This window comes from Orussus abietinus, unplaced genomic scaffold (genome assembly GCF_000612105.2).
Source record: "Orussus abietinus isolate OABI.00-Male unplaced genomic scaffold, Oabi_2.0 scaffold6, whole genome shotgun sequence".
In the NCBI taxonomy this organism is placed as follows: Eukaryota; Metazoa; Arthropoda; class Insecta; order Hymenoptera; family Orussidae; genus Orussus; species Orussus abietinus.
Genome location: NW_019396002.1, coordinates 1,180,374 through 1,198,409, shown reverse-complemented (window position 1 = coordinate 1,198,409; position 18,036 = coordinate 1,180,374). Strand labels below are relative to the sequence as shown.

At 43.4% G+C, this 18,036-nt stretch overlaps 4 protein-coding genes across 5 annotated transcripts; 2 read left to right on the top strand and 2 right to left on the bottom strand.

Annotated features, from left to right (window-relative positions):
* Positions 1-1,372: 1,372 nt before the first annotated feature.
* Positions 1,373-11,873, top strand: LOC105694210 (MAGUK p55 subfamily member 2). The gene is made up of 8 exons (XM_012414667.2): positions 1,373-2,644; positions 4,078-4,193; positions 8,501-8,797; positions 8,885-9,121; positions 9,200-9,674; positions 9,889-10,223; positions 10,734-10,808; positions 10,956-11,873. The coding sequence occupies exons 1-8, from the start codon at positions 2,548-2,550 to the stop codon at positions 11,130-11,132; spliced, it is 1,809 nt and encodes a 602-aa protein (XP_012270090.1). The 5' UTR covers positions 1,373-2,547; the 3' UTR covers positions 11,133-11,873.
* Positions 11,874-12,288: 415 nt separating this feature from the next.
* LOC105694212 (endoplasmic reticulum-Golgi intermediate compartment protein 3) lies at positions 12,289-16,191 on the top strand. The gene is made up of 8 exons (XM_012414669.2): positions 12,289-12,533; positions 12,972-13,130; positions 13,207-13,323; positions 13,399-13,436; positions 13,508-13,578; positions 13,660-13,883; positions 14,043-14,171; positions 15,329-16,191. The coding sequence occupies exons 1-8, from the start codon at positions 12,446-12,448 to the stop codon at positions 15,664-15,666; spliced, it is 1,164 nt and encodes a 387-aa protein (XP_012270092.1). The 5' UTR covers positions 12,289-12,445; the 3' UTR covers positions 15,667-16,191.
* Positions 13,967-15,293, bottom strand: LOC105694213 (reactive oxygen species modulator 1). 2 transcript variants are annotated; one of them, XM_012414670.2, is made up of 3 exons: positions 14,926-15,293; positions 14,450-14,589; positions 13,967-14,385 (listed from the first exon to the last, which is right to left on the bottom strand). In XM_012414670.2, exons 2-3 carry the CDS (start codon positions 14,581-14,583, stop codon positions 14,277-14,279), a joined length of 243 nt encoding a protein of 80 aa, XP_012270093.1. In that variant the 5' UTR covers positions 14,584-14,589; positions 14,926-15,293; the 3' UTR covers positions 13,967-14,276. The 2 variants fall into 2 exon arrangements, with proteins under 2 accessions (XP_012270093.1, XP_012270094.1); XM_012414671.2 differs by lacking the exon at positions 14,926-15,293 and adding an exon at positions 14,705-14,909.
* LOC105694211 (transcription termination factor 3, mitochondrial) lies at positions 16,180-17,821 on the bottom strand. Its single transcript, XM_012414668.1, has 2 exons — positions 16,661-17,821; positions 16,180-16,544 (listed from the first exon to the last, which is right to left on the bottom strand). Exons 1-2 carry the CDS (start codon positions 17,673-17,675, stop codon positions 16,267-16,269), a joined length of 1,293 nt encoding a protein of 430 aa, XP_012270091.1. The 5' UTR covers positions 17,676-17,821; the 3' UTR covers positions 16,180-16,266.
* Positions 17,822-18,036: the final 215 nt, after the last annotated feature.

The following is an 18,036-nucleotide window of genomic DNA, read 5'->3' as shown; positions in this document are numbered from 1 at the left end:
TTTTGTCGCCCCTTTTGCGAAATCCAGAGGCCTCGTGAAACCGGGGGCAAGAATAAGACTCGTAATGTTAATCTGCCGCAGAAGCTGAGGAAGGGAAAAAACAAGAGTATTTCAGCGGCATATATATATATGAGTTGGTACCGATCATTCGCTCAAGAAGGTGAAACAGAAAAATAAGACAAGTTAAACTGCGAAGGGAAGAAATGATCGTTCGATTAAGGACGGGATTCTAGAAGATCCGATCAGATCGTATGCGAAGAATGGACGGAAGTATCTGCGGATGCGCCGCGCTCTCGGCTTTGGTCCAGCGCCGGGACAACGTCCGGGATTTAAACTCCGTTTCAGGTGAGTGGGCACTCCATTTCCCTATTATCAGGATCCATGGGTACGTTAGCTTCACCTCAGAGTGAATTTCGCCTCTTTCACCGATCCCTTAAGTGCAGCAGGACGTGCTCCGCCAGCAAATCCGCTCCCCATGGAGAGCCCCTCGCTTCTATATTTTCATTCCAGGAAATTATTTCGAGATCCCGTTTCCGGCGTCGCGGGCTTCGGCGAAAACGTTTCCCTGGATTTCCGGTGGCGATCGATCCATCGATCTTCCCGCCGATAATACCTCCCAGCGGGGTTTCGGCTGAATTGCCGAAATCTCGGCCCCCGAAATAGGAAGGCATAAATCTCGCTACGAGTCTAAAGGGGAAGAAACAGGCGAAAGGGAAGAAAAAATTCAAGTTTTCATCTCCCACTTCCCCCGGAAGATCGTTCTTAAGTGACGAGAGAACAACGTCCGACGTCGCGACGTCGGGATGCTGGTTTAACTCCGTTCGATATTTAAAATTGAATACCGTCACTCGACAACTTTCGCTTATCACTGATTAACGACGTACCGGGATTTTGGTATCTCCGAAACTGGAATTTTTGCCGGAATTTCGGGGATAACAAAATCCAATGTTTACTCGTCAATCAAAAATTAAATATTGGAGCCAGAATTTTTGACGTTATTGACTTTATCAAGGGAGGCATTTTCTGTAAAAAAAGAAATCTGAAAAACCCGTTTTGGGAAGATAACAAATTTAAGTATGTGGAACTGATGACGATACGAAAACCCCGGTAATTTTTATTACCCATTGGTTATCGGTAATTAGTTGCATGGGTATTTAAAACAGCCCTGTGCTGGTCCTCATCCCGGTTCTTCTCCCACCTCTGGACCATCTCCCCGCTCCGTTAACCTGGACCAGCTGCTCCTTCCTCTCATCTTTCACCGGAGATCTCTCTGGTAGTTCTCGCGCGAGCGTTTTCGCGCGTGTTCGCCTCGAGGTCCTTGAAGACGTAAAAATTCTCGAAATTCCAGCCGCAAATTCCAAATCTTAAGGCCCTCCCCAATCCCCCTTCGATAATTTTCCCCAACAACCGACCCTTAAAAAAAGGAAAAAAAAATAATAAAAATACGTAACAATTATTTGCCCGTAAAAATCGCTCGATGAATTCCTCAATGAAAGATCTTCGATTCTTGGGGCACGTTGTGAACGGTTCTTCAAGAATCGCGACGTCATTCGCATTCTGAGCGAGTGAAAAAAAGAACCCGCGTCCACTTTCACGCGCCATACCTCGTTCGGTATAACTTCGCCTTTAACTTCGGAATTTCCCTCGGAAGAGCGATTCGGCCCTGAAGAAGACCCTGAAGAAGGCTCTAAAATTCAAAGGAGCACCTTTGTTCGAAGGAATACGCACTTAGAGGGGAATTACGCGAGTTAAGTGATACCTGCGTAGATGGGTGACATTGCTGAGAGGTCCTGAAGAGAATATCGCGTGTCTCGTGTAACCCAACATCGCTCCGCGTGTCATGTACTTGTTCTATATACTTGTGAACGGGCCTTAAGACTGCCACCTCCAGTGGGGACCGTATCGCTTACATTTCCTTCGACTTGGGCCTCGTGACTTCTGCATTCGGTCGTGTGTTGTGGGCCTGAAAACCCCTGAAGAGCAGGTGCTCTTCAGTGTTCTCATTCGCCGCAGGTCCGGCCTCGGGTGAACGTCGAGGGTCTCCTGTGTTGCAACGATTAATCCATTTAAATTCACACGTTAAAAACGGCGTTGATATCAAGAAAAATCCACGGGAATTCTCAACTGGATAAATATCAAAATAAATAACAAATCACGTACGGTAAATTATTAATAAAAATCGAAGGCCTCCTGTGTTGCAACGATTAATCCATTTAAATTCACACGTTAAAAACGGCGTTGATATCAAGCAAAATTCACGAGAATTTTCAACTGGATAAATATCAAAGTAGATAATAAATCACGTGCGAGGAATTATTAATATAATATAAAACCGGAGGTAATAAGTGCCAAAGATATGACCATAAGTTAAAGTGGATTCAATGCATCGGAAAGTAACGAGTAGATGATAAATAAATGTTTGAAAAGGGTGAAGAGTGAGACGAATTTGATAAATTTCGATGAGTTGCGAAGGTTTTCGGGAACTCTCAATTTTTCCCGGGTTTTCGGAAAATTCTAAGCCAGCGTCAGGGTCGGGATCCCGTAAAAATGGTGTTTTTCGGGAGGAAGGACAAGGTGGAGGACCGTCATCTGTTGGCCAGCATGGACGCCATGAATGGCGCAAAAGTTCACCAGGTCGATAACGGTACGATAAACAAATTTCCCAGAGCTTTCGGTTTCTCCTGAGTTTATCTGAGATTCCCGATCCAAACAAATGGACCGCCTACGCGAAATATCTTGCATTCGAATTCCGGGCCTGTTTGCAGAACTCGATTGGAAAATGGCTTGGAAATAGTCGCGGCGAATTCCGACGTGACAGACTCCGAAAAGAAAAAAAAGGGGGAAAAGGAAAAAATAAGAAAAAAAAATTCAGACACGCGTCGGGCGGCCATTCTTCAAAAAGCTCTCACCCATAAAGTCGTTTTCTATTTTCGTTCTATTTCTGCCGGCGAGCACTTCTCACGGAATTCGCAAAGTGGGAGTCGACGACCGTTCTCCCCATCTTCGTGACATAATCACCCACAGCTGATAAGCCGAAGGAGGAACCCTCGGTCACCCTATCTGCATTACCACTTTACCTCGCTTCAGTTCTAACCTATCAAGGGAAACTATAAATTCATCGACATATAAATCGAAATCGGTCCTATTTGGAGCAATGCATAACCATAAATCCGGGCAACCCTCGGTCCGCGTTCTTAAGTCGCAGGGGGTTGCCATGGCAACCATAGGGACGCCAACTCGAGCGAATCGTTGCTAGGAGTGCGGATAAGGTAGAGACCTGACACGCAACCCCTGAAAATGGCAAGACCAATTTCTCTGAATGAATTAGCAACCCTAATTATCAGGTTCCATTTATAAAAGAAGCTCAAACGTTAACTTTCGACATATTTTTCGCAACGATACCCAACCACGCACTAATTAACAAACTTAATAATATACCAATACCCTGAAACAGCTGATCTATTTTTTTTATTCATTTAAGTATGGGAATGCCTGAAAGAAAAATTCGACCGTGAAGTTGTGAAGCAACCCAATTTTCTCTCGTCCTACAAATCTGAAACTAGGACTGCACTTACAATTAGTACTTTTACCCCAGATTCCTGCCACGCCTTCTAACTCAATTAATGCTCCTAAGCAAAGACCTTCGGCTACCGCGAATTAGGGACAGGTATTAAACGTCCGTCGAAGACGTAATATGTCCAGTTCTTCAGGGTCGAGGCGCGGAGCCGTAACGAGTGACTCCGTTATGGAGTATTAATATTCCTTGAGATATTCATTTAGGACCTTGCGGAAGATCTGAAATTATTGAAATTGACCCCATGGATCGACCTCGAAATGGCCAGGTCGGTTACCTCTTAGGGTAAGGAGCTTCCTAGACCTCGAAGAGGCTTCGAAGGAGCGCCGATCGCGGCGTGGATGCGCTCGTCCTTTGCCACCTGTAGCCGAGGAAATCGATTCGGCCACACCCGGGGGTGCATGCGGCGACCAGAGGGTGGCCTCCGTTGCGTCGCGTTCCCCGTGTCCCTCCTCTCCACCCTCGTTGTCCAGTTATGGAAGAGTGTCCCGTGACTGTTCCAGCTGCATTCGTGCACGTCCGCGAGAACCTGGAGGAACTCGGCAAGGTGGCCGACGACACGGACCTCCTCTTCCTGAAGGGCCTCCTCGACAGCCCTGTCGTCGCCTCCCTGGTCAAAGTGAGTACCACCTAGACACCTTCCCGACCTCGTGGCACCTACAAATATACCACGATGCAAATCAGGAATAAATCCAATGAAATCAGGAATTTCCATAAACGCCCCGAGGTACTTTAATATTTTTCCTTCGCAATGAATTTCTTTTTTTTTTTCTAATGATAATTCCATGCTTATATGAAATTTTCAATAGTGACCAACAATGCCAGGGAGTGTATTATTAATTAATATATGTTTCGTTAAGTCGCAAGAAGTGGATTTTGGGACCTTTTTGAATTTACACGCGAACTTGGAGAGGATCTTCTGAAATTTGGGGAACCTCGAGATAATATATTTGGCTGGTTGGTTTGAAAAGACGTTTGCAGTGTCTGTAAAAATTTTGATAAATTACACACGAAGCGGAGGGCGTTTCTCGTGGTACTCCGGTGCATCATTCCAGGACGTAAACCGTGCAGCAGGATGCACCGGCGCTTTGATGCGACGCCTTCGACGCGAATAGGCGGTGTTTGCTTACACAACGAGTTACTCTCGCTACTTAAATCCTACGATCGACGGGCCCGTTAAATCGGTCGTTTCGTCCTCCATAACGGCTCCTTCTTATTGAGATTTCCGCCAGATTTCTTGGGAGGTGCACGCGACGTCCGTCATCGGGATGCACGTCGACGAAGAAAAAGAAGACCTTGCACTCCCATCTGCGGATTTAACAACATTAACCAGGGTGGAGCTGATGAACAATGCAGGACAATTATTCTCAACGCACCTAAAACAAAGGTCCCTCGATGTCGAGAATGCACCAGGGGTATAAATAGGGAGCGGATTCGTTCAGAATATGAAATTCCGCCTAAGAAGACGACGTGACTCGCCTACATGGACACCCTGTATACGTGAACACGTGGAGTCCCCTCTCACCTGCCAAGCCCACATTCCACCTGGAACGGGCTCAGGTAAAACGCCAAATCGGGCGGAACTCATCCGTCTGCGAGATCGACTCAAGATATGCTTAAATTCGAAACTTGAAAAAAAAATAACCAAATTATCAATTTTAATATTTACCGTAAAAGAAAAGACGGCTCGAGACGAGGGTACCAAGTTACTCTTTCAGATGATTAATATTAATATTTATTATGAAATACAGGGCAAGACCACCCGGTCAGAGTGCAGGGCAAATTTGAGCGTTTTGAGACACGAGTGCCAAATCGCTCTTTCAGATGATTAATATTAATATTTATTATATAATATAGGGCAAGACCACCCAGTCAGAGTGCAGGTCAAATCTGTGCGTCTATCTACTAGGGCGCCAAGAGCCACTCCTTCTTCAAGACTCTGGAAGAGCTAATGGAGCAATTAGCGAGGAGTCTTATCAAAGTGGAAACGTCAGGCCGCAAGAACGCGCGAAAGCGAGAAAGAGATGGGAAATAGTGCGGTCGCATGCGTCGTTCGCGAGCCACGGATGATTGTGTCACGAGCGGTCATCCTGTCAATTTGCCGGGACCTTGCAATCCCGGTGTCAATTGGCAGGTCAGGACCGCCGAGTCTTGGCGCGAGCTGCGCCTCCGCGGTGGAGGAAGTGGTCGGACGAGGGCAAGAGAGAGACGGAGCGACGGCGCCCCAACTAGTGGGAGAGAGAGGCAACGAGCGCGTCAGGGACGGGCGAAGAAGAAGCGCGTTGGAACGGCGCCATGTGGAAAATATTTGGACGGCGTGAAATACCACAGGGCTCGAAAGAAAATATTAAAGATGCTCTCCGAACCTCCCTGCATCTCTCAATAATTTTACATACCCATTTTAAATGAAAGGAAAGAATGAAAAATAATTAAAAGTACTTATTATATGAGGAATCTGCAATTCGAGTTGCAGCGGGGGTATTACAGATAGAGATACGAAACGCTGTGATTTTAAGAGAAGCTTTCGCGGTATCATAAACAAATATAAATATATATCATTAAAGATAAAGAGACCGCGGCTCGGGTTTACATCTTGATGAAGGAGGCCGTAAATCTTGATGCTAGAGAACGTTGGTATCACTCCGACGAGCCCCTTCAACTTCTCGTTCTTATTTCCATTTTCTCGCGATTCCGCGAGCATGATGGATCGCCTCAACACTCGGCGTCCCGGATTCTTCCAGAGTGTTCCCACGTGGTTTCCCACGTGGCGCGTGCCGTCCACCGGGTATATTTGGAACGCGTCTGCGAAGTCAAGAGATGGGGGCTGGAAAAGGCAATTATTTGTAAAGAAAAGCATTGTTCGGCTTGTCGGCTCGAGCCGGTGCCTGCCAGCGCAATCAATTCTCACGGTAGGTCAGGGGAGTAGTTAAAATCCAGCCAAGTGGGTCGGTAGGTGCGTAATATCAGGAGTGGCTTGAAAAGGAGAAAAAGAACTCCACGAGAACCTGAAAACAATCATTAATCCCTATTGATTATGCTTTTTTTGGGGTTCTCGTTTTATCATCATCGAGACGCCTTGGTTCTTTTCGAACAACCCTTTAATGAAAAATATTCAGGATCGCGTTACCTTATCGGGTTGGAACGTCTTCAAACGAGTTAGCGCTTCTTATGGAACACCTGTTGACGCTAGAAATAATCAGAGGGGTAAAATTCTATTTTAAGTGAACCCAAAACTCACCGATGAACAATATCAATATTCACGGTTACGACTTCGTGAAAATTATCACGGTGGCAGGTGTTCTTCATCATTCCGTTGTGTCTTAACGTAGGCTTCCTTTTGGCGTCTGCCCTTAGCGGCGATTAAAAATAATATTTTAACGGAAGATTTAATGAAAATATTTTAACGCCGAGAAAGAAAGGTGTATTTATAGTATGAATTTTGTTAAAATTACGAATCAAATAGCCTTTATTATTTGTCTTATATCGATTCGATGTTTTTCTCATATATCAAGTCGAAGTTTCGTCTTCACCTGTTAGATCCATTACGGGGCCCCAATGAATCCCCATACGAGAGGCGCCGTGTCGGCCCTGCGCGATGTAGCGGAGCGTGTTGCATACCGGGAGAAGGCCGGCCCCGTGGGTCCCCCACCTGTTTCAGAAACCGCCGTCCCTGCGCAGGAGAAACAGTAGGCGCGGCAGTTTTCTCGACGCGGCGGTCCCGAAGCCCGGCTTGAGCTCCCGCGAGGGCTTCCCCGCTTCGTACAACTAATCGATACCTCGAGTCGGAACGTCGACCTCTCCGGATCACCGATTAGTCCGTTAGAACCTGGAGGAACTCCGTTCGCCAGGTGAACTCAGGTGAGACGAACAGCGGCGCGCCATCCGAACTCGTTCCCAGGGAATTCTAAAAAGTGAAACCTCGCGTAATACCATTAAAAAAAGAGGGAAAATAAGGGCCGGATAAAAGATGAAAAACTAGCGATAAAGAGGGAAATAACAGGTTCCGCCAAAATGCCGCTTAAGGGGGCGCGGCGGAACGGTTGGGAAATAGGGACCACGTGACGTCATCCAAAATGGCCGCCCAGAAGTGGCGGCGGACATTTTGGATCTTCCAGGTTTCACGGGAAGTGGATTAACGATTGATCCCCGGAAATCGAGGGGAAAAGGCTTGCCTATTGCGGCCATGGGAACCACTCGCGAAAATCTGGAAAAGGGAACGAGGAGAGACGGAAAATTAACGGCAGACCACGAGGTTAACGGTCGGCGTCTGGAAGTGAAAGTCGAAAGCCGCGCTCCGATGTTCATGGAGTGTATGTATTCAACGAGTGTATATGCCCGTGGAGAGTATATGTTGGTCCAACCAGGGAAAATAAATTTTATTGTTTACCGCGGACAGGGAAACCGGTCGTTATATGTTTCCCTGGATTCCATGGAGCTTATTACTCCGGGGCACGAGTCAATAATGCTCCTGTAACTGCGCTCGCGTGCACATGATCGTATAATTATTTCCAGAATGCAAATAACGGAGTCACGACATCCAGGAGGTCTGTTGTCTGGTTAAATATTGTACATTGATCTGATACAATTACTGGGACGAAAGGAAATCGTTGCACGACTGGTAGAAAGGGTGGAGCTAATTTAAAGGAGGACGAAGTAAACCTAGGGAAGACTTCTGGACAGACCTGAAAGTGCTATATCTCAGGGAGCTCGTCATTGTTATTTAAAGTGGGTCCATTTAAAGGTCGTCCATTATTCACCCATAAAGGTGGCCCAGTTTCCGCCCACGCGACGCAAAAAGCATTTCGTCAACAGTGGTCTCCCCAGCAATGCCAGGGCCCGATATCGCACTCCCTTTATGTTCAATTAGAACTCATTAATACGTCAATGTAGGAATTAAATTGACATCCTTATGATTTTTGTCCCCAGGTCCAGGAACGCCTGGAGGAACCCCCAGCCTCCGTCGAGCCGATTTGCCGTTCCGTCTGCGACATCGTCGACGTGGTCTGCCACGACCTGCGGAACACTCGTCAGGATCTTGCAAAGGAGCTGGTGAACTTGCTAAAGGGATCCCACTTTAAGGCGCTTTTGGAGTCCCACGACGCGGTAGCCGAGAGAAGGGAGAATCCTGAAAGAGCTGCTCCTAAATCTGTGGCGATGCCCTCGGACGAGAAGACGGAGGCCATCAGGGTCGTCAGTCTTCGAAGGCACCCTGAAGAGCCCCTGGTAATCCTGAGAAAAATTTTGGAATTTTTACAGGACGTATAAGATATTTAAGATCGACAGTACTTATCGATCGTTGCCTTTCTTCAGGGTCTGACCGTCCAAGTGGACGAAGCAGGCAATTTAATAATCGCCAGGATCCTCGGAGGAAGCACTGCGGCTCGACAAGGACTCGTCAGGGTCGGAGAAGTGATCCTGGAAGTGAACGGGAAGAGCGTCCGCGACCCTGAAGAGTTGCAAATCGCAATTCAAGATGCCAAAGAAAATTTATCCCTGAAGCTTGCACCTGGGATCTCGTCGGACGGGAACAGGCCTCTGAAGTCTACGGTAGATTTATTTTCTGTTTATAAATTAATGTTTAAATAATGGTACCTTGAAGTAGATGACAACGTAAATGTTTTTTAGTGCTACATGAGGGCGCTGTTTGACTACGACCCTGCGGAGGACACGTTGCTTCCTTGTAAAGAGATCGGACTGCCGTTCATGAAAGGTGACTACCTTCAAATCGTGGATCAGGCTGACCCAAACTGGTGGCAAGCCAGGAAGGTCGAAGGAGAAGGTCTGGGTCCTCCAGGATTGATTCCGTCCTTGGAGCTGGAGGAGAGAAGGAAAGCCTTCGTCCCTCCTGAAGCCGACTTCGTGCACAAGATCAGTATATGTGGCACGAGGATATCCAAGAAGAAGAAGCGGAAGATGTACCAGTCCAAGTCGAACGGAGAATTCGACGGTGCGGAACTTTTGCTTTATGAGGAGGTCGCAAGAATGCCGCCGTTTAGGCGTAAGACTCTGGCGTTGGTCGGTCCACGAGGAGTCGGCAGGAGGACCCTGAAGAACAGGTTGATCAACAGCGACCCGGAGAGATTTGGAACCATCGTGCCTTGTAAATATTTATAAACGCGAATCCTAGTGATAAGAAACATCCATCTTGGTCTTGCAGCTTGGATCTTGATAATTGAAACCGAATGTAAAACCACATTTGCAAGATCAAGACCAAGACCTGAACCCAAGATTGACTTTGCTCATCGCTAAATGTGAACGCCCGGAATTTCCGAAAATTCTCAGCAACCTTTAATCATTTCAACCTCGTTTTGTAGACACTTCGCGGCCTCCTAGAGTACTTGAAGAGGACGGCAAGAGCTACTGGTTCACCGATCGTGAATCGATGGAAGACGATATTCGAGAGCACCGTTACCTGGAGCACGGTGAACACGGTGGCCACTTGTACGGAACCAAACTGGACTCTGTCAGGGAGCTCATCTCTGCTGGGAAAATGTGCGTGCTGGACTGCAGCCCAGCAGCCTTGAAGATCCTCCACAACAGTACCGAATTCAAACCGTACGTGATCTTCATAGCCGCTCCCGGAATGGAGCAGCTGAAGAGTCTGTACGACCTCGGGAGATCCACAGGAGCGAGTAGCCGAAATCTTACGGTGAGACTTCACCAGTATTTTTTAAAAATCTACAACTCGAGGAGACAAGTAAAAAAAGAATCCTCTGGCTTGTTCGATCCTTTCATCGACCACCGTCTCATCAGAAACACGATAACATTTGAAATTGACCGTAAAAACTGAACCTCTGAGACATTTCGTTTTCAAAATTGTAATGTATGAGCGTACTGTGTCTAATTGTTCGTGATAGCGTAACTTCCCCCTTGTTTCTCTCTCTTTTTTTTTATCTTATTTTGCACGCTTGTATCATAAAGGCCCTCAGCTTGACCTCCTCCATGTGGTAAAATTTGACGTTTCTCGTAGAATTCATTGGCATCCAAAATTCCCCCCAGAGACCGTTTTACTTTTCAACCGGGGTAAGACCTCCCGTAGAGTAAATCTCGACTTGCTGATCAGTGTATGATTTGAAATCCTATACAACAGCGTATCGTATTAGCTCGATGTCCTGCATTTTTTAATTTGGACTCCCATTTTGATGTTGGCTTTGGCTAGTTTGACCGTCAGAGCTCCATCAGATTCAGCTCGAGAAGGGCCCGAACCCTGGAATCCCTGGCATCGTTATATGAGGTTCGTACGGCACGTTTTACTTTGTTAATCGTTAAACAATTAAGTTTTGTAATCGCTGGGAATGCCCTAGTTCGCCACTTGGTCGCCAGAATTTTTTGAACACTGATAACAGACAGAATTACTTAAAGTATGCCTTTCGTGACATAGGAGGACGACTTGAAGAACACCCTGGAGGAGTCTGCAGCTCTACAGAGGGCCTACGAAAAATACATCGACCTGGTGATCGTCAACGAGGACTTCGACCACACTTTCCGACAAGTCGTGGCGGCTTTGGACGCTCTAGCTACGGAACATCAATGGGTCCCTGTCAGTTGGATATACTAAAATGATACAGAAGACCTGAGAAATTAATAACAGGAGTGAAACGTGGTGAGACATAAAAAAATAATGATAAAGATGTGCAAGAAACAAGTCTTCTTCAGGGCAGACATCGTTGACGAAGAAGAGCTGATACTGTGACTAATGATCTAATTGCGATTAAGAGACGAGAGAATTTGATTACGTGTCGTTTTAGCTGCAAGTACAAGAATTAGATTTTAGTTGATTAGACGTATTAATTTCTGGCCAGCCGGTCGACATTGTTGAAACAATTCCATCATCGACTGGAGGATGTCACAAATCGACGGGCTGACCGAAAACATTAAACCGCCGTCCAACTACCTTTAAGATAGTTTGTATTTTCGTTGTATGTTCTACCGTTAAGCCCGTTTAAAAATTAATTCCCCGTTGTTCGGTTGATTTCCCGGAAAGCGATCGTCTAATTTCGCGCGCTCAATTTCGGATCTCCTCGATCGGCCCTAAAAAGATATTCCTGGCACTGAGTGCCTTAACAATGCGAGTGTTCCTTGAGAAGGGCGTTTCGTGAACCGAAGACCTACGCTAACGAAGTAGTTAAGGGAAGAATAGATTTGTTATTTACGTACACGTATTTTCTACGACCGCAGGACTGTACCGAGAGGAACGGGGAGAGTTTTGAGCCGAAAACAATTGCAACCACTGTGCATCTGCCCCAAAAAGAATCCCCCCTTCGCGATGCAGGGGACGAATAAAGATTTGTTAAACATTCCACTGTGTGCCAGTTCGCGCGACCTTTTCCAGAATTTATAAAAGGCTGCTCAAATAAGTTTCTTGACATTTTTACATTCAATATATCGAACGTCCATTGGTTATTGAATTTTCAATTTTGTTTCATTGATTAATGCCTGATAAAGTGTATATAAATGTCATCGTAATAAATTGAATTTCAGTCTTATGGATGGGCATATTCTCCGCTATTTCAAATTACCCTCTGCAACTGGAAAAGTGTCCATGCTAAGTGGTTCACACTGGTCTACAGTTTCGACGCGTGGACGCTAGATGGTAGCATTTCGCGGATGGAAACTAGCATTGCTAGTCTAGGATTTTAATATACAACCAAAAATCCCTAGCAATTTTGGGATTCGTGTTGATAGGGATAATTTACGGTTGGCAGTTCTGTGGAAAAATTAAATGACGTTGATCTGACAAGCCGAGTAACCGGAGCTTAATCAGTTTCTGATTGGCGCTCATTGGCGCAAGCCCCGTCAGCGTCGTGGCACCAGTCGTCGGTTCAAGTTTTCAAAAGGGGATCTCGCACTGATTTTATTGTCTAATCGGCGATGAACATTTTGAGAAAATTACGACGCTTTGATGCGTATCCAAAGACACTTGAGGATTACAGTGTGAAGACGTTCGGCGGCGCTATCGGTAAAAAACAGAGTCGATTTCATTCACTCCTTTGACAAGGCATGCTGTCAACATCGTTCATTTCTTTAACATTTTTCCTTAATTTTCCAAAATATATTCTCGTGTTTATTTGCATCTGCTTCAAAGATGTTTTAGTTTTCGATTGAAATTCATTTTCACGTTTCGACGTATTGAATTCGTCTGCTCTGCTCAACTGCATAAGCGAATTTCAAGGTTAACCTCAAAATTTTACCGTCGGTGGTTAAAAAAATGCTCGTACCCATAAGTTGCATTTCTACTGTACTTTTCCTTAATTCGTGTTAAATTTAGCAAGTAGATCGTCTTTGCGAAAGATTTTAAATAATATTTTATTGCTGTTCAAATGACAAAATTATCCACGTCTGATATGTGCATAAACCTTCTTCCTTATTTTTAATAAATTTCATTATGTTGTTTCAGTGACAATAATAAGTACAATTATCATGACTGCGCTCTTTATAGGCGAAGTAAGAGATTACCTAACTCCGAGCTTAAAAGAGGAACTCTTTGTGGATACTTCTAGAGGATCTAAATTACGAATAAATCTTGATATTATCGTGTCGTCCATCTCTTGTGACTGTAGGTGAACATCTTTATTGAGAATTTTTTACATTACATGTTAACGTCAGGTAACAAAATTATTTTTTCTTTCTAGTATTATCATTAGATGCTATGGACACTATGGGGGAACAGCATTTGCACATAGAACATAATATTTATAAAAGGCGACTGAACTTAAATGGAAATCCCATTGAAGATCCTAAAAAAACTGGTAAGTATAAATAATTTAATTTCAGGTTTAATATGTAAATGAAGACGGTTGATTCTTTAATCCTTTTTATCGCAGATATAAAAGACCATACAAATACAATGAAACCAACTCAGGTAGTTATTCTTTACTTTCAATATATAATAATAAGAGAACTGCTAAAAAAAATAATTAACTACTTTTATAGACTGTAGAAAATGCTACTGAAAAGACATGTGGTGACTGCTATGGAGCAGCAAACGAATCGCATGGAATTCTGTAAGTATTTTGTACTGATTATATTCAGAAAATGATCTTTAAAATATAAAGTCTTAGAGGATCAGGTAATAAATTTTACAGATGCTGTAACACATGCGAGGATGTAAAAGAGGCATATCGAATGAGGAAGTGGGCAACTCCAGATTTGTCGCTGTTTAAACAATGTCAACACGACAAATCAGTAGAGAAGATAAAGAATGCTTTCACGGAAGGCTGTCAAATCTATGGATATATGGAAGTCAATCGAATCGGTGGAAGCTTTCATATCGCACCAGGAGACAGTTTTTCAGTCAGTCATGTACACGGTTTGTCTGTCAATACTACCAAACCTAAATAACACCTTTAAAATTGATGGTGGATATAAAAAAAATTAATATTCTACATCGTATAGCATGTAGTACTTCATTTGCATATGACAAATATTTATTTATGAATTTTTAGCATAACAAACATAATACTTTCAGTACACGACGTTCAGCCATACTCGTCATACCAATTTAACATGACCCACAAGATTCGACATCTTAGTTTTGGCCTGAATATTCCAGGCAAGACAAATCCGATGGATGACACAACAGTCGTCGCTTCAGAAGGTATGTCTTGTTACTATAAGATTTTTTCTTTAAGAAATTAACAATACACCATTGGTACTACAACCAACCACTCGCCTAAGGAAAAGTTTTGGATAGGGAAAACAACTAGCACCGTATACCGGTACCAATTGCCATAAAGGTTCCAAAGGTTCCTCCACCTTGGAGCATTACTTTTCCCACACTGTTAACCAATTCTCTCCCTCTTATGCCGTACCTAGAAACAGAATCGCATTATATGAAAGATTAAAATTGCACCTTTAGACAGTTATTAGATTTACCTAAGAGCAGAGAAACCGCCAAACAGTGCACCTGAGGCCATGCCTACGCAGAAACCGATCATGAAGCCTAGTTTCATCCTTTCGAAACATGATGGGCCCTGCTGTTGGTAACCTCCACCAGGTACCACAGGCATTGTAACCTAGAAACATATCAAACTTAAGCATTTATCGGAACAAAAAGAAATTTGCATGATTTAACAATAATCTAATTGACTTTAACATATATATTAAATATCCGGAAACACATAACTTCACCTTAATTTACGCAGTTTCGAACGAAACTATAACCTCTGCGTTCGAGTAGACTATGAATTGCCTATTTACGCCAATCTCTATTTTTGCCGTCAATAAACATATTTGTAGTGCGGCGAAAAGTTAGGTTAGACTAAGAAGTTTAGTTAAATATTCAAGCTCACGAGGCCATTCAGACAACACGGAGCTTGAAGCAGAGTTGATCGTAATATTTCAGAACTCACTTTGTTTCCTTCCTCAGGTTTTAAAACCGACTTGTAGATTTATTTCTAAGCCTTTTGATAAAAGGCCGTTCGCTCTTCCAGCCTTTTTGTATCAGCAGGTCGCCATGTTAGTTATCTCTCTCCCCTCTCCCACCAAGAAATGAGGACAGACGACTTCGTAGTCATGAACGTAGTAATATAGAGAGGAGGCAAACGAAGGCTTATTCAAGCTATAAAATGATGTTACTTTTATTACAGGTTCTATTTAATATCTAAGCGTACATTAATTTTAAAGTGGAATTCTAGCCCTTTGTAATTAGCACTTTTTGAGGGGCAAATAAGAATAAGTGACTTTGTGAATCAACTAATTTTTATCATTGTATAATTTCTGTCAATGATTTTACAGAAATATTTTATTTCACAGGTGCAATGATGTTCCAGTATTACATAAAGATTGTTCCGACAACCTATGTACGTTCAGATGGGTCTACATTGTTAACGAATCAGTTCTCTGTGACAAGACACTACAGGCCTGTTTCGTTGTTCTCAGCAGAGCCTGGAATGGCAGGATTGTTCTTCAGTTACGAACTAAGTCCACTGATGGTCAAATATACAGAGACCAAAAAGTCCTTCGAGCATTTTGCCACAAATGTCTGTGCAATTATAGGCGGAGTATTCACAGTCGCTGGACTTTTCGATACTTTCCTCTACCACTCTAGTCGAGTGATACAGAAGAAAGAGGAGTTAGGGAAATTTAGTTAGGACCTTGTTTCTTCTAGCAGCGCGTATTAACAGGTAGATCTACCTAAAATCCATTGGCTACAAAGGTGTCTTCGAGTGCTTGCAAAACTTTGTAACTTATGCAGAGTGAATACGAACAATGTGAGTGCGATTACAAAGTGAATCTAATGAATTAATCATTGAGCCAGTGATAAGTTTTAATGAACTCTTTAGAGTTCCTCTATGCTTTGGAAGAAGTACATTTTCCAGCAAAGTTTTTGGTTCCCAAGAACTTGTAAGATATTCATGCCTTGCATACCGAAGACTGTGGAAATCTATAAGAATTAAACATTTTTATCACCTAAGAGAACACGGTATTGACGTTTCATTTTGTAAGATACACTTTAATTTGACTGGAGATCTGAATATAATTTTATTAGAATTTATCTCAATTAAATGAATATGTGTATTACGCAGGCGAATGGACATTACAAGTACGTGCAAATGTAAATTAAATAAGGAAACCATGGTTGTTGTAATAAAAAAAAAAAGAAGTTGGATCTTAAACATTCAAGATTTATTTACAAATTGTAGCTCTTTTAATGCAGTATTCGAAGGTCAAAAGAAATTGCCTTTCTAGGATTACAATGTTCTTAGAAAGTCATTGTAAGTCTGGATCGATTCACGTGCAACGTTTTGACAAAATTCAAGGTCTGTCCCAATAACCAGGGTTTTTGGAGCAACGTACATTGGCTTTGAAGGATCGTACTGGTTACGACCAAGCAGGGCTAAAAATTTGTGCCTCTGAATTACACGTTCCTTCCTAAACGTTAAAATATCTGGTTGCTTTGCAAGCAGTTCATGAGGTATTTTCATTACATTGTGCACGTAGTCAAAGCAGTCGACGATATTTGTTCTTCCTGAAAATGATTACCCATATTTACACAATTACACATGCTTTTACCTGTTACGAAGGAGTTTGTTTATTGCCACAGCCTATTTATAAAGAAACAGGCCAGTAGAAATATTAACTTACGCATTGTCCATAATTTTGGCTTGTTCATTAGAACCATCTTGGTCTGCCATAATTCGAAACCCATCTCTTCCCTAACCGCAAATGTATTTTCTTTAATGTGGTTCATATTGTAAGTGATTAGTCGTGGTCGCTTTACTGTGAGTTTTCTAACTTCTTGTCCACTGAGCTTAAATTCCATTTGAAAGTAACCCAATCGCCTATCTATCCGTGTTGTCGATAACAGAAGCCAATAGGGATTTGCAGTAACTATTCGCGATATCATTGGTACATCGAATCCATGAGCCCTTAAATATCTGATTCTTGTCTTAAGGTCATCCAGATCTTGTTTAAAGATCATAGGATTCATTGTAATAAATTTACCAAGAGAATCTGCAGGTACTCCACAGTCGTGCAGGAACTGTATGTAAGGTTTCATATCCTGTTCAATGTCTAATTGCAATAGAAGTTGAATTCGGTCTGGAAAGTGTTCTAATTTGTACACGTTTACTCCTAAGTCAACAAGCTTCTGTATGGATGGAGAGCGATCGGCATAAGCTGCTGAATTATACGACTTTGGGAAATATGGACCAATGTAAGACATGTCCTCGGTGGCCGTCTCCAGGGCATGTGGAAATTTGTCCGTCAGATTCAAGAGACCATCCTCAGGCTCATCTTCATTGAAATCTGTTAAACTATCTTTTGCGGTGAATGGATCTGTATTCGGCAAAAATTTGTGACTACATTTGGCGATCTCCAGTTCTGTCGAAGAGACTTTTACACGTTTTGCTTTGGACCCTTTCCTCATTAGCATATCGATTTTATTATTTTCCTCATATTTAACAATGTTCGCAAGACTAATATCCAACATTTCATCCTCTTTTGATTGTTCATTCATTGGCTTAATACTTTGACTGACGCTTGTTCTGTAATTCACAATCCCCAAACGCCGGCGTGACATAACCTCTTTGCTACGGCTCCATTGCGACCATCCTTGCTGTGCCACGCGCAAAACTTTTTGGTAACGTGATAAATCCATTATTGAAATGGTCTATTTCTTTCCGTACATGTCACATTTTCTAAAATATCTCAGAATTATTTAACAATACTTCTGTTTGGGAATAACAACCTGATATGAGTTGGGAGATTGCTCACGGTCGGGGTGGCGCGATCGCATCCTGTGCTACCCCCTGCTGACTGGTGCGGGCGGCTAACGTACTTGCAACCTGCTACCAGAGACAGACAGAGATGAGTTGGGAGATTGCTTACGGGCAGGATCGTGCGATCGCATTCTGTGCTGCCCTCTGGTTTCGTACGTTAGCTTTCACCGTTTTTTGCCCCCAAGGGCGGCGCAACGAATTTCTGATAGGAGCTCGCGCACTCGCGATGACGGTACCATC

Bases quoted from the DNA above. Each gene is read 5' to 3' on its own strand.
- LOC105694210 (XM_012414667.2), top strand. From the start codon at position 2,548: ATGGTGTTTTTCGGGAGGAAGGACAAGGTGGAGGACCGTCATCTGTTG. The intron at 8,798-8,884 runs GTAATCCTGAGA...GCCTTTCTTCAG, and splicing joins GGCACCCTGAAGAGCCCCTG to GGTCTGACCGTCCAAGTGGA. The intron at 9,675-9,888 runs GTAAATATTTAT...CTCGTTTTGTAG, and splicing joins ATTTGGAACCATCGTGCCTT to ACACTTCGCGGCCTCCTAGA.
- LOC105694212 (XM_012414669.2), top strand. From the start codon at position 12,446: ATGAACATTTTGAGAAAATTACGACGCTTTGATGCGTATCCAAAGACA. The intron at 13,579-13,659 runs GTAAGTATTTTG...TAAATTTTACAG, and splicing joins AACGAATCGCATGGAATTCT to ATGCTGTAACACATGCGAGG. The intron at 13,884-14,042 runs GTTTGTCTGTCA...TAATACTTTCAG, and splicing joins TTCAGTCAGTCATGTACACG to TACACGACGTTCAGCCATAC.
- LOC105694213 (XM_012414670.2), bottom strand. From the start codon at position 14,583: ATGCCTGTGGTACCTGGTGGAGGTTACCAACAGCAGGGCCCATCATGT. The intron at 14,386-14,449 runs GTAAATCTAATA...TTCTGTTTCTAG, and splicing joins GGCGGTTTCTCTGCTCTTAG to GTACGGCATAAGAGGGAGAG.
- LOC105694211 (XM_012414668.1), bottom strand. From the start codon at position 17,675: ATGGATTTATCACGTTACCAAAAAGTTTTGCGCGTGGCACAGCAAGGA. The intron at 16,545-16,660 runs GTAAGTTAATAT...AATCATTTTCAG, and splicing joins GCCAAAATTATGGACAATGC to GAAGAACAAATATCGTCGAC.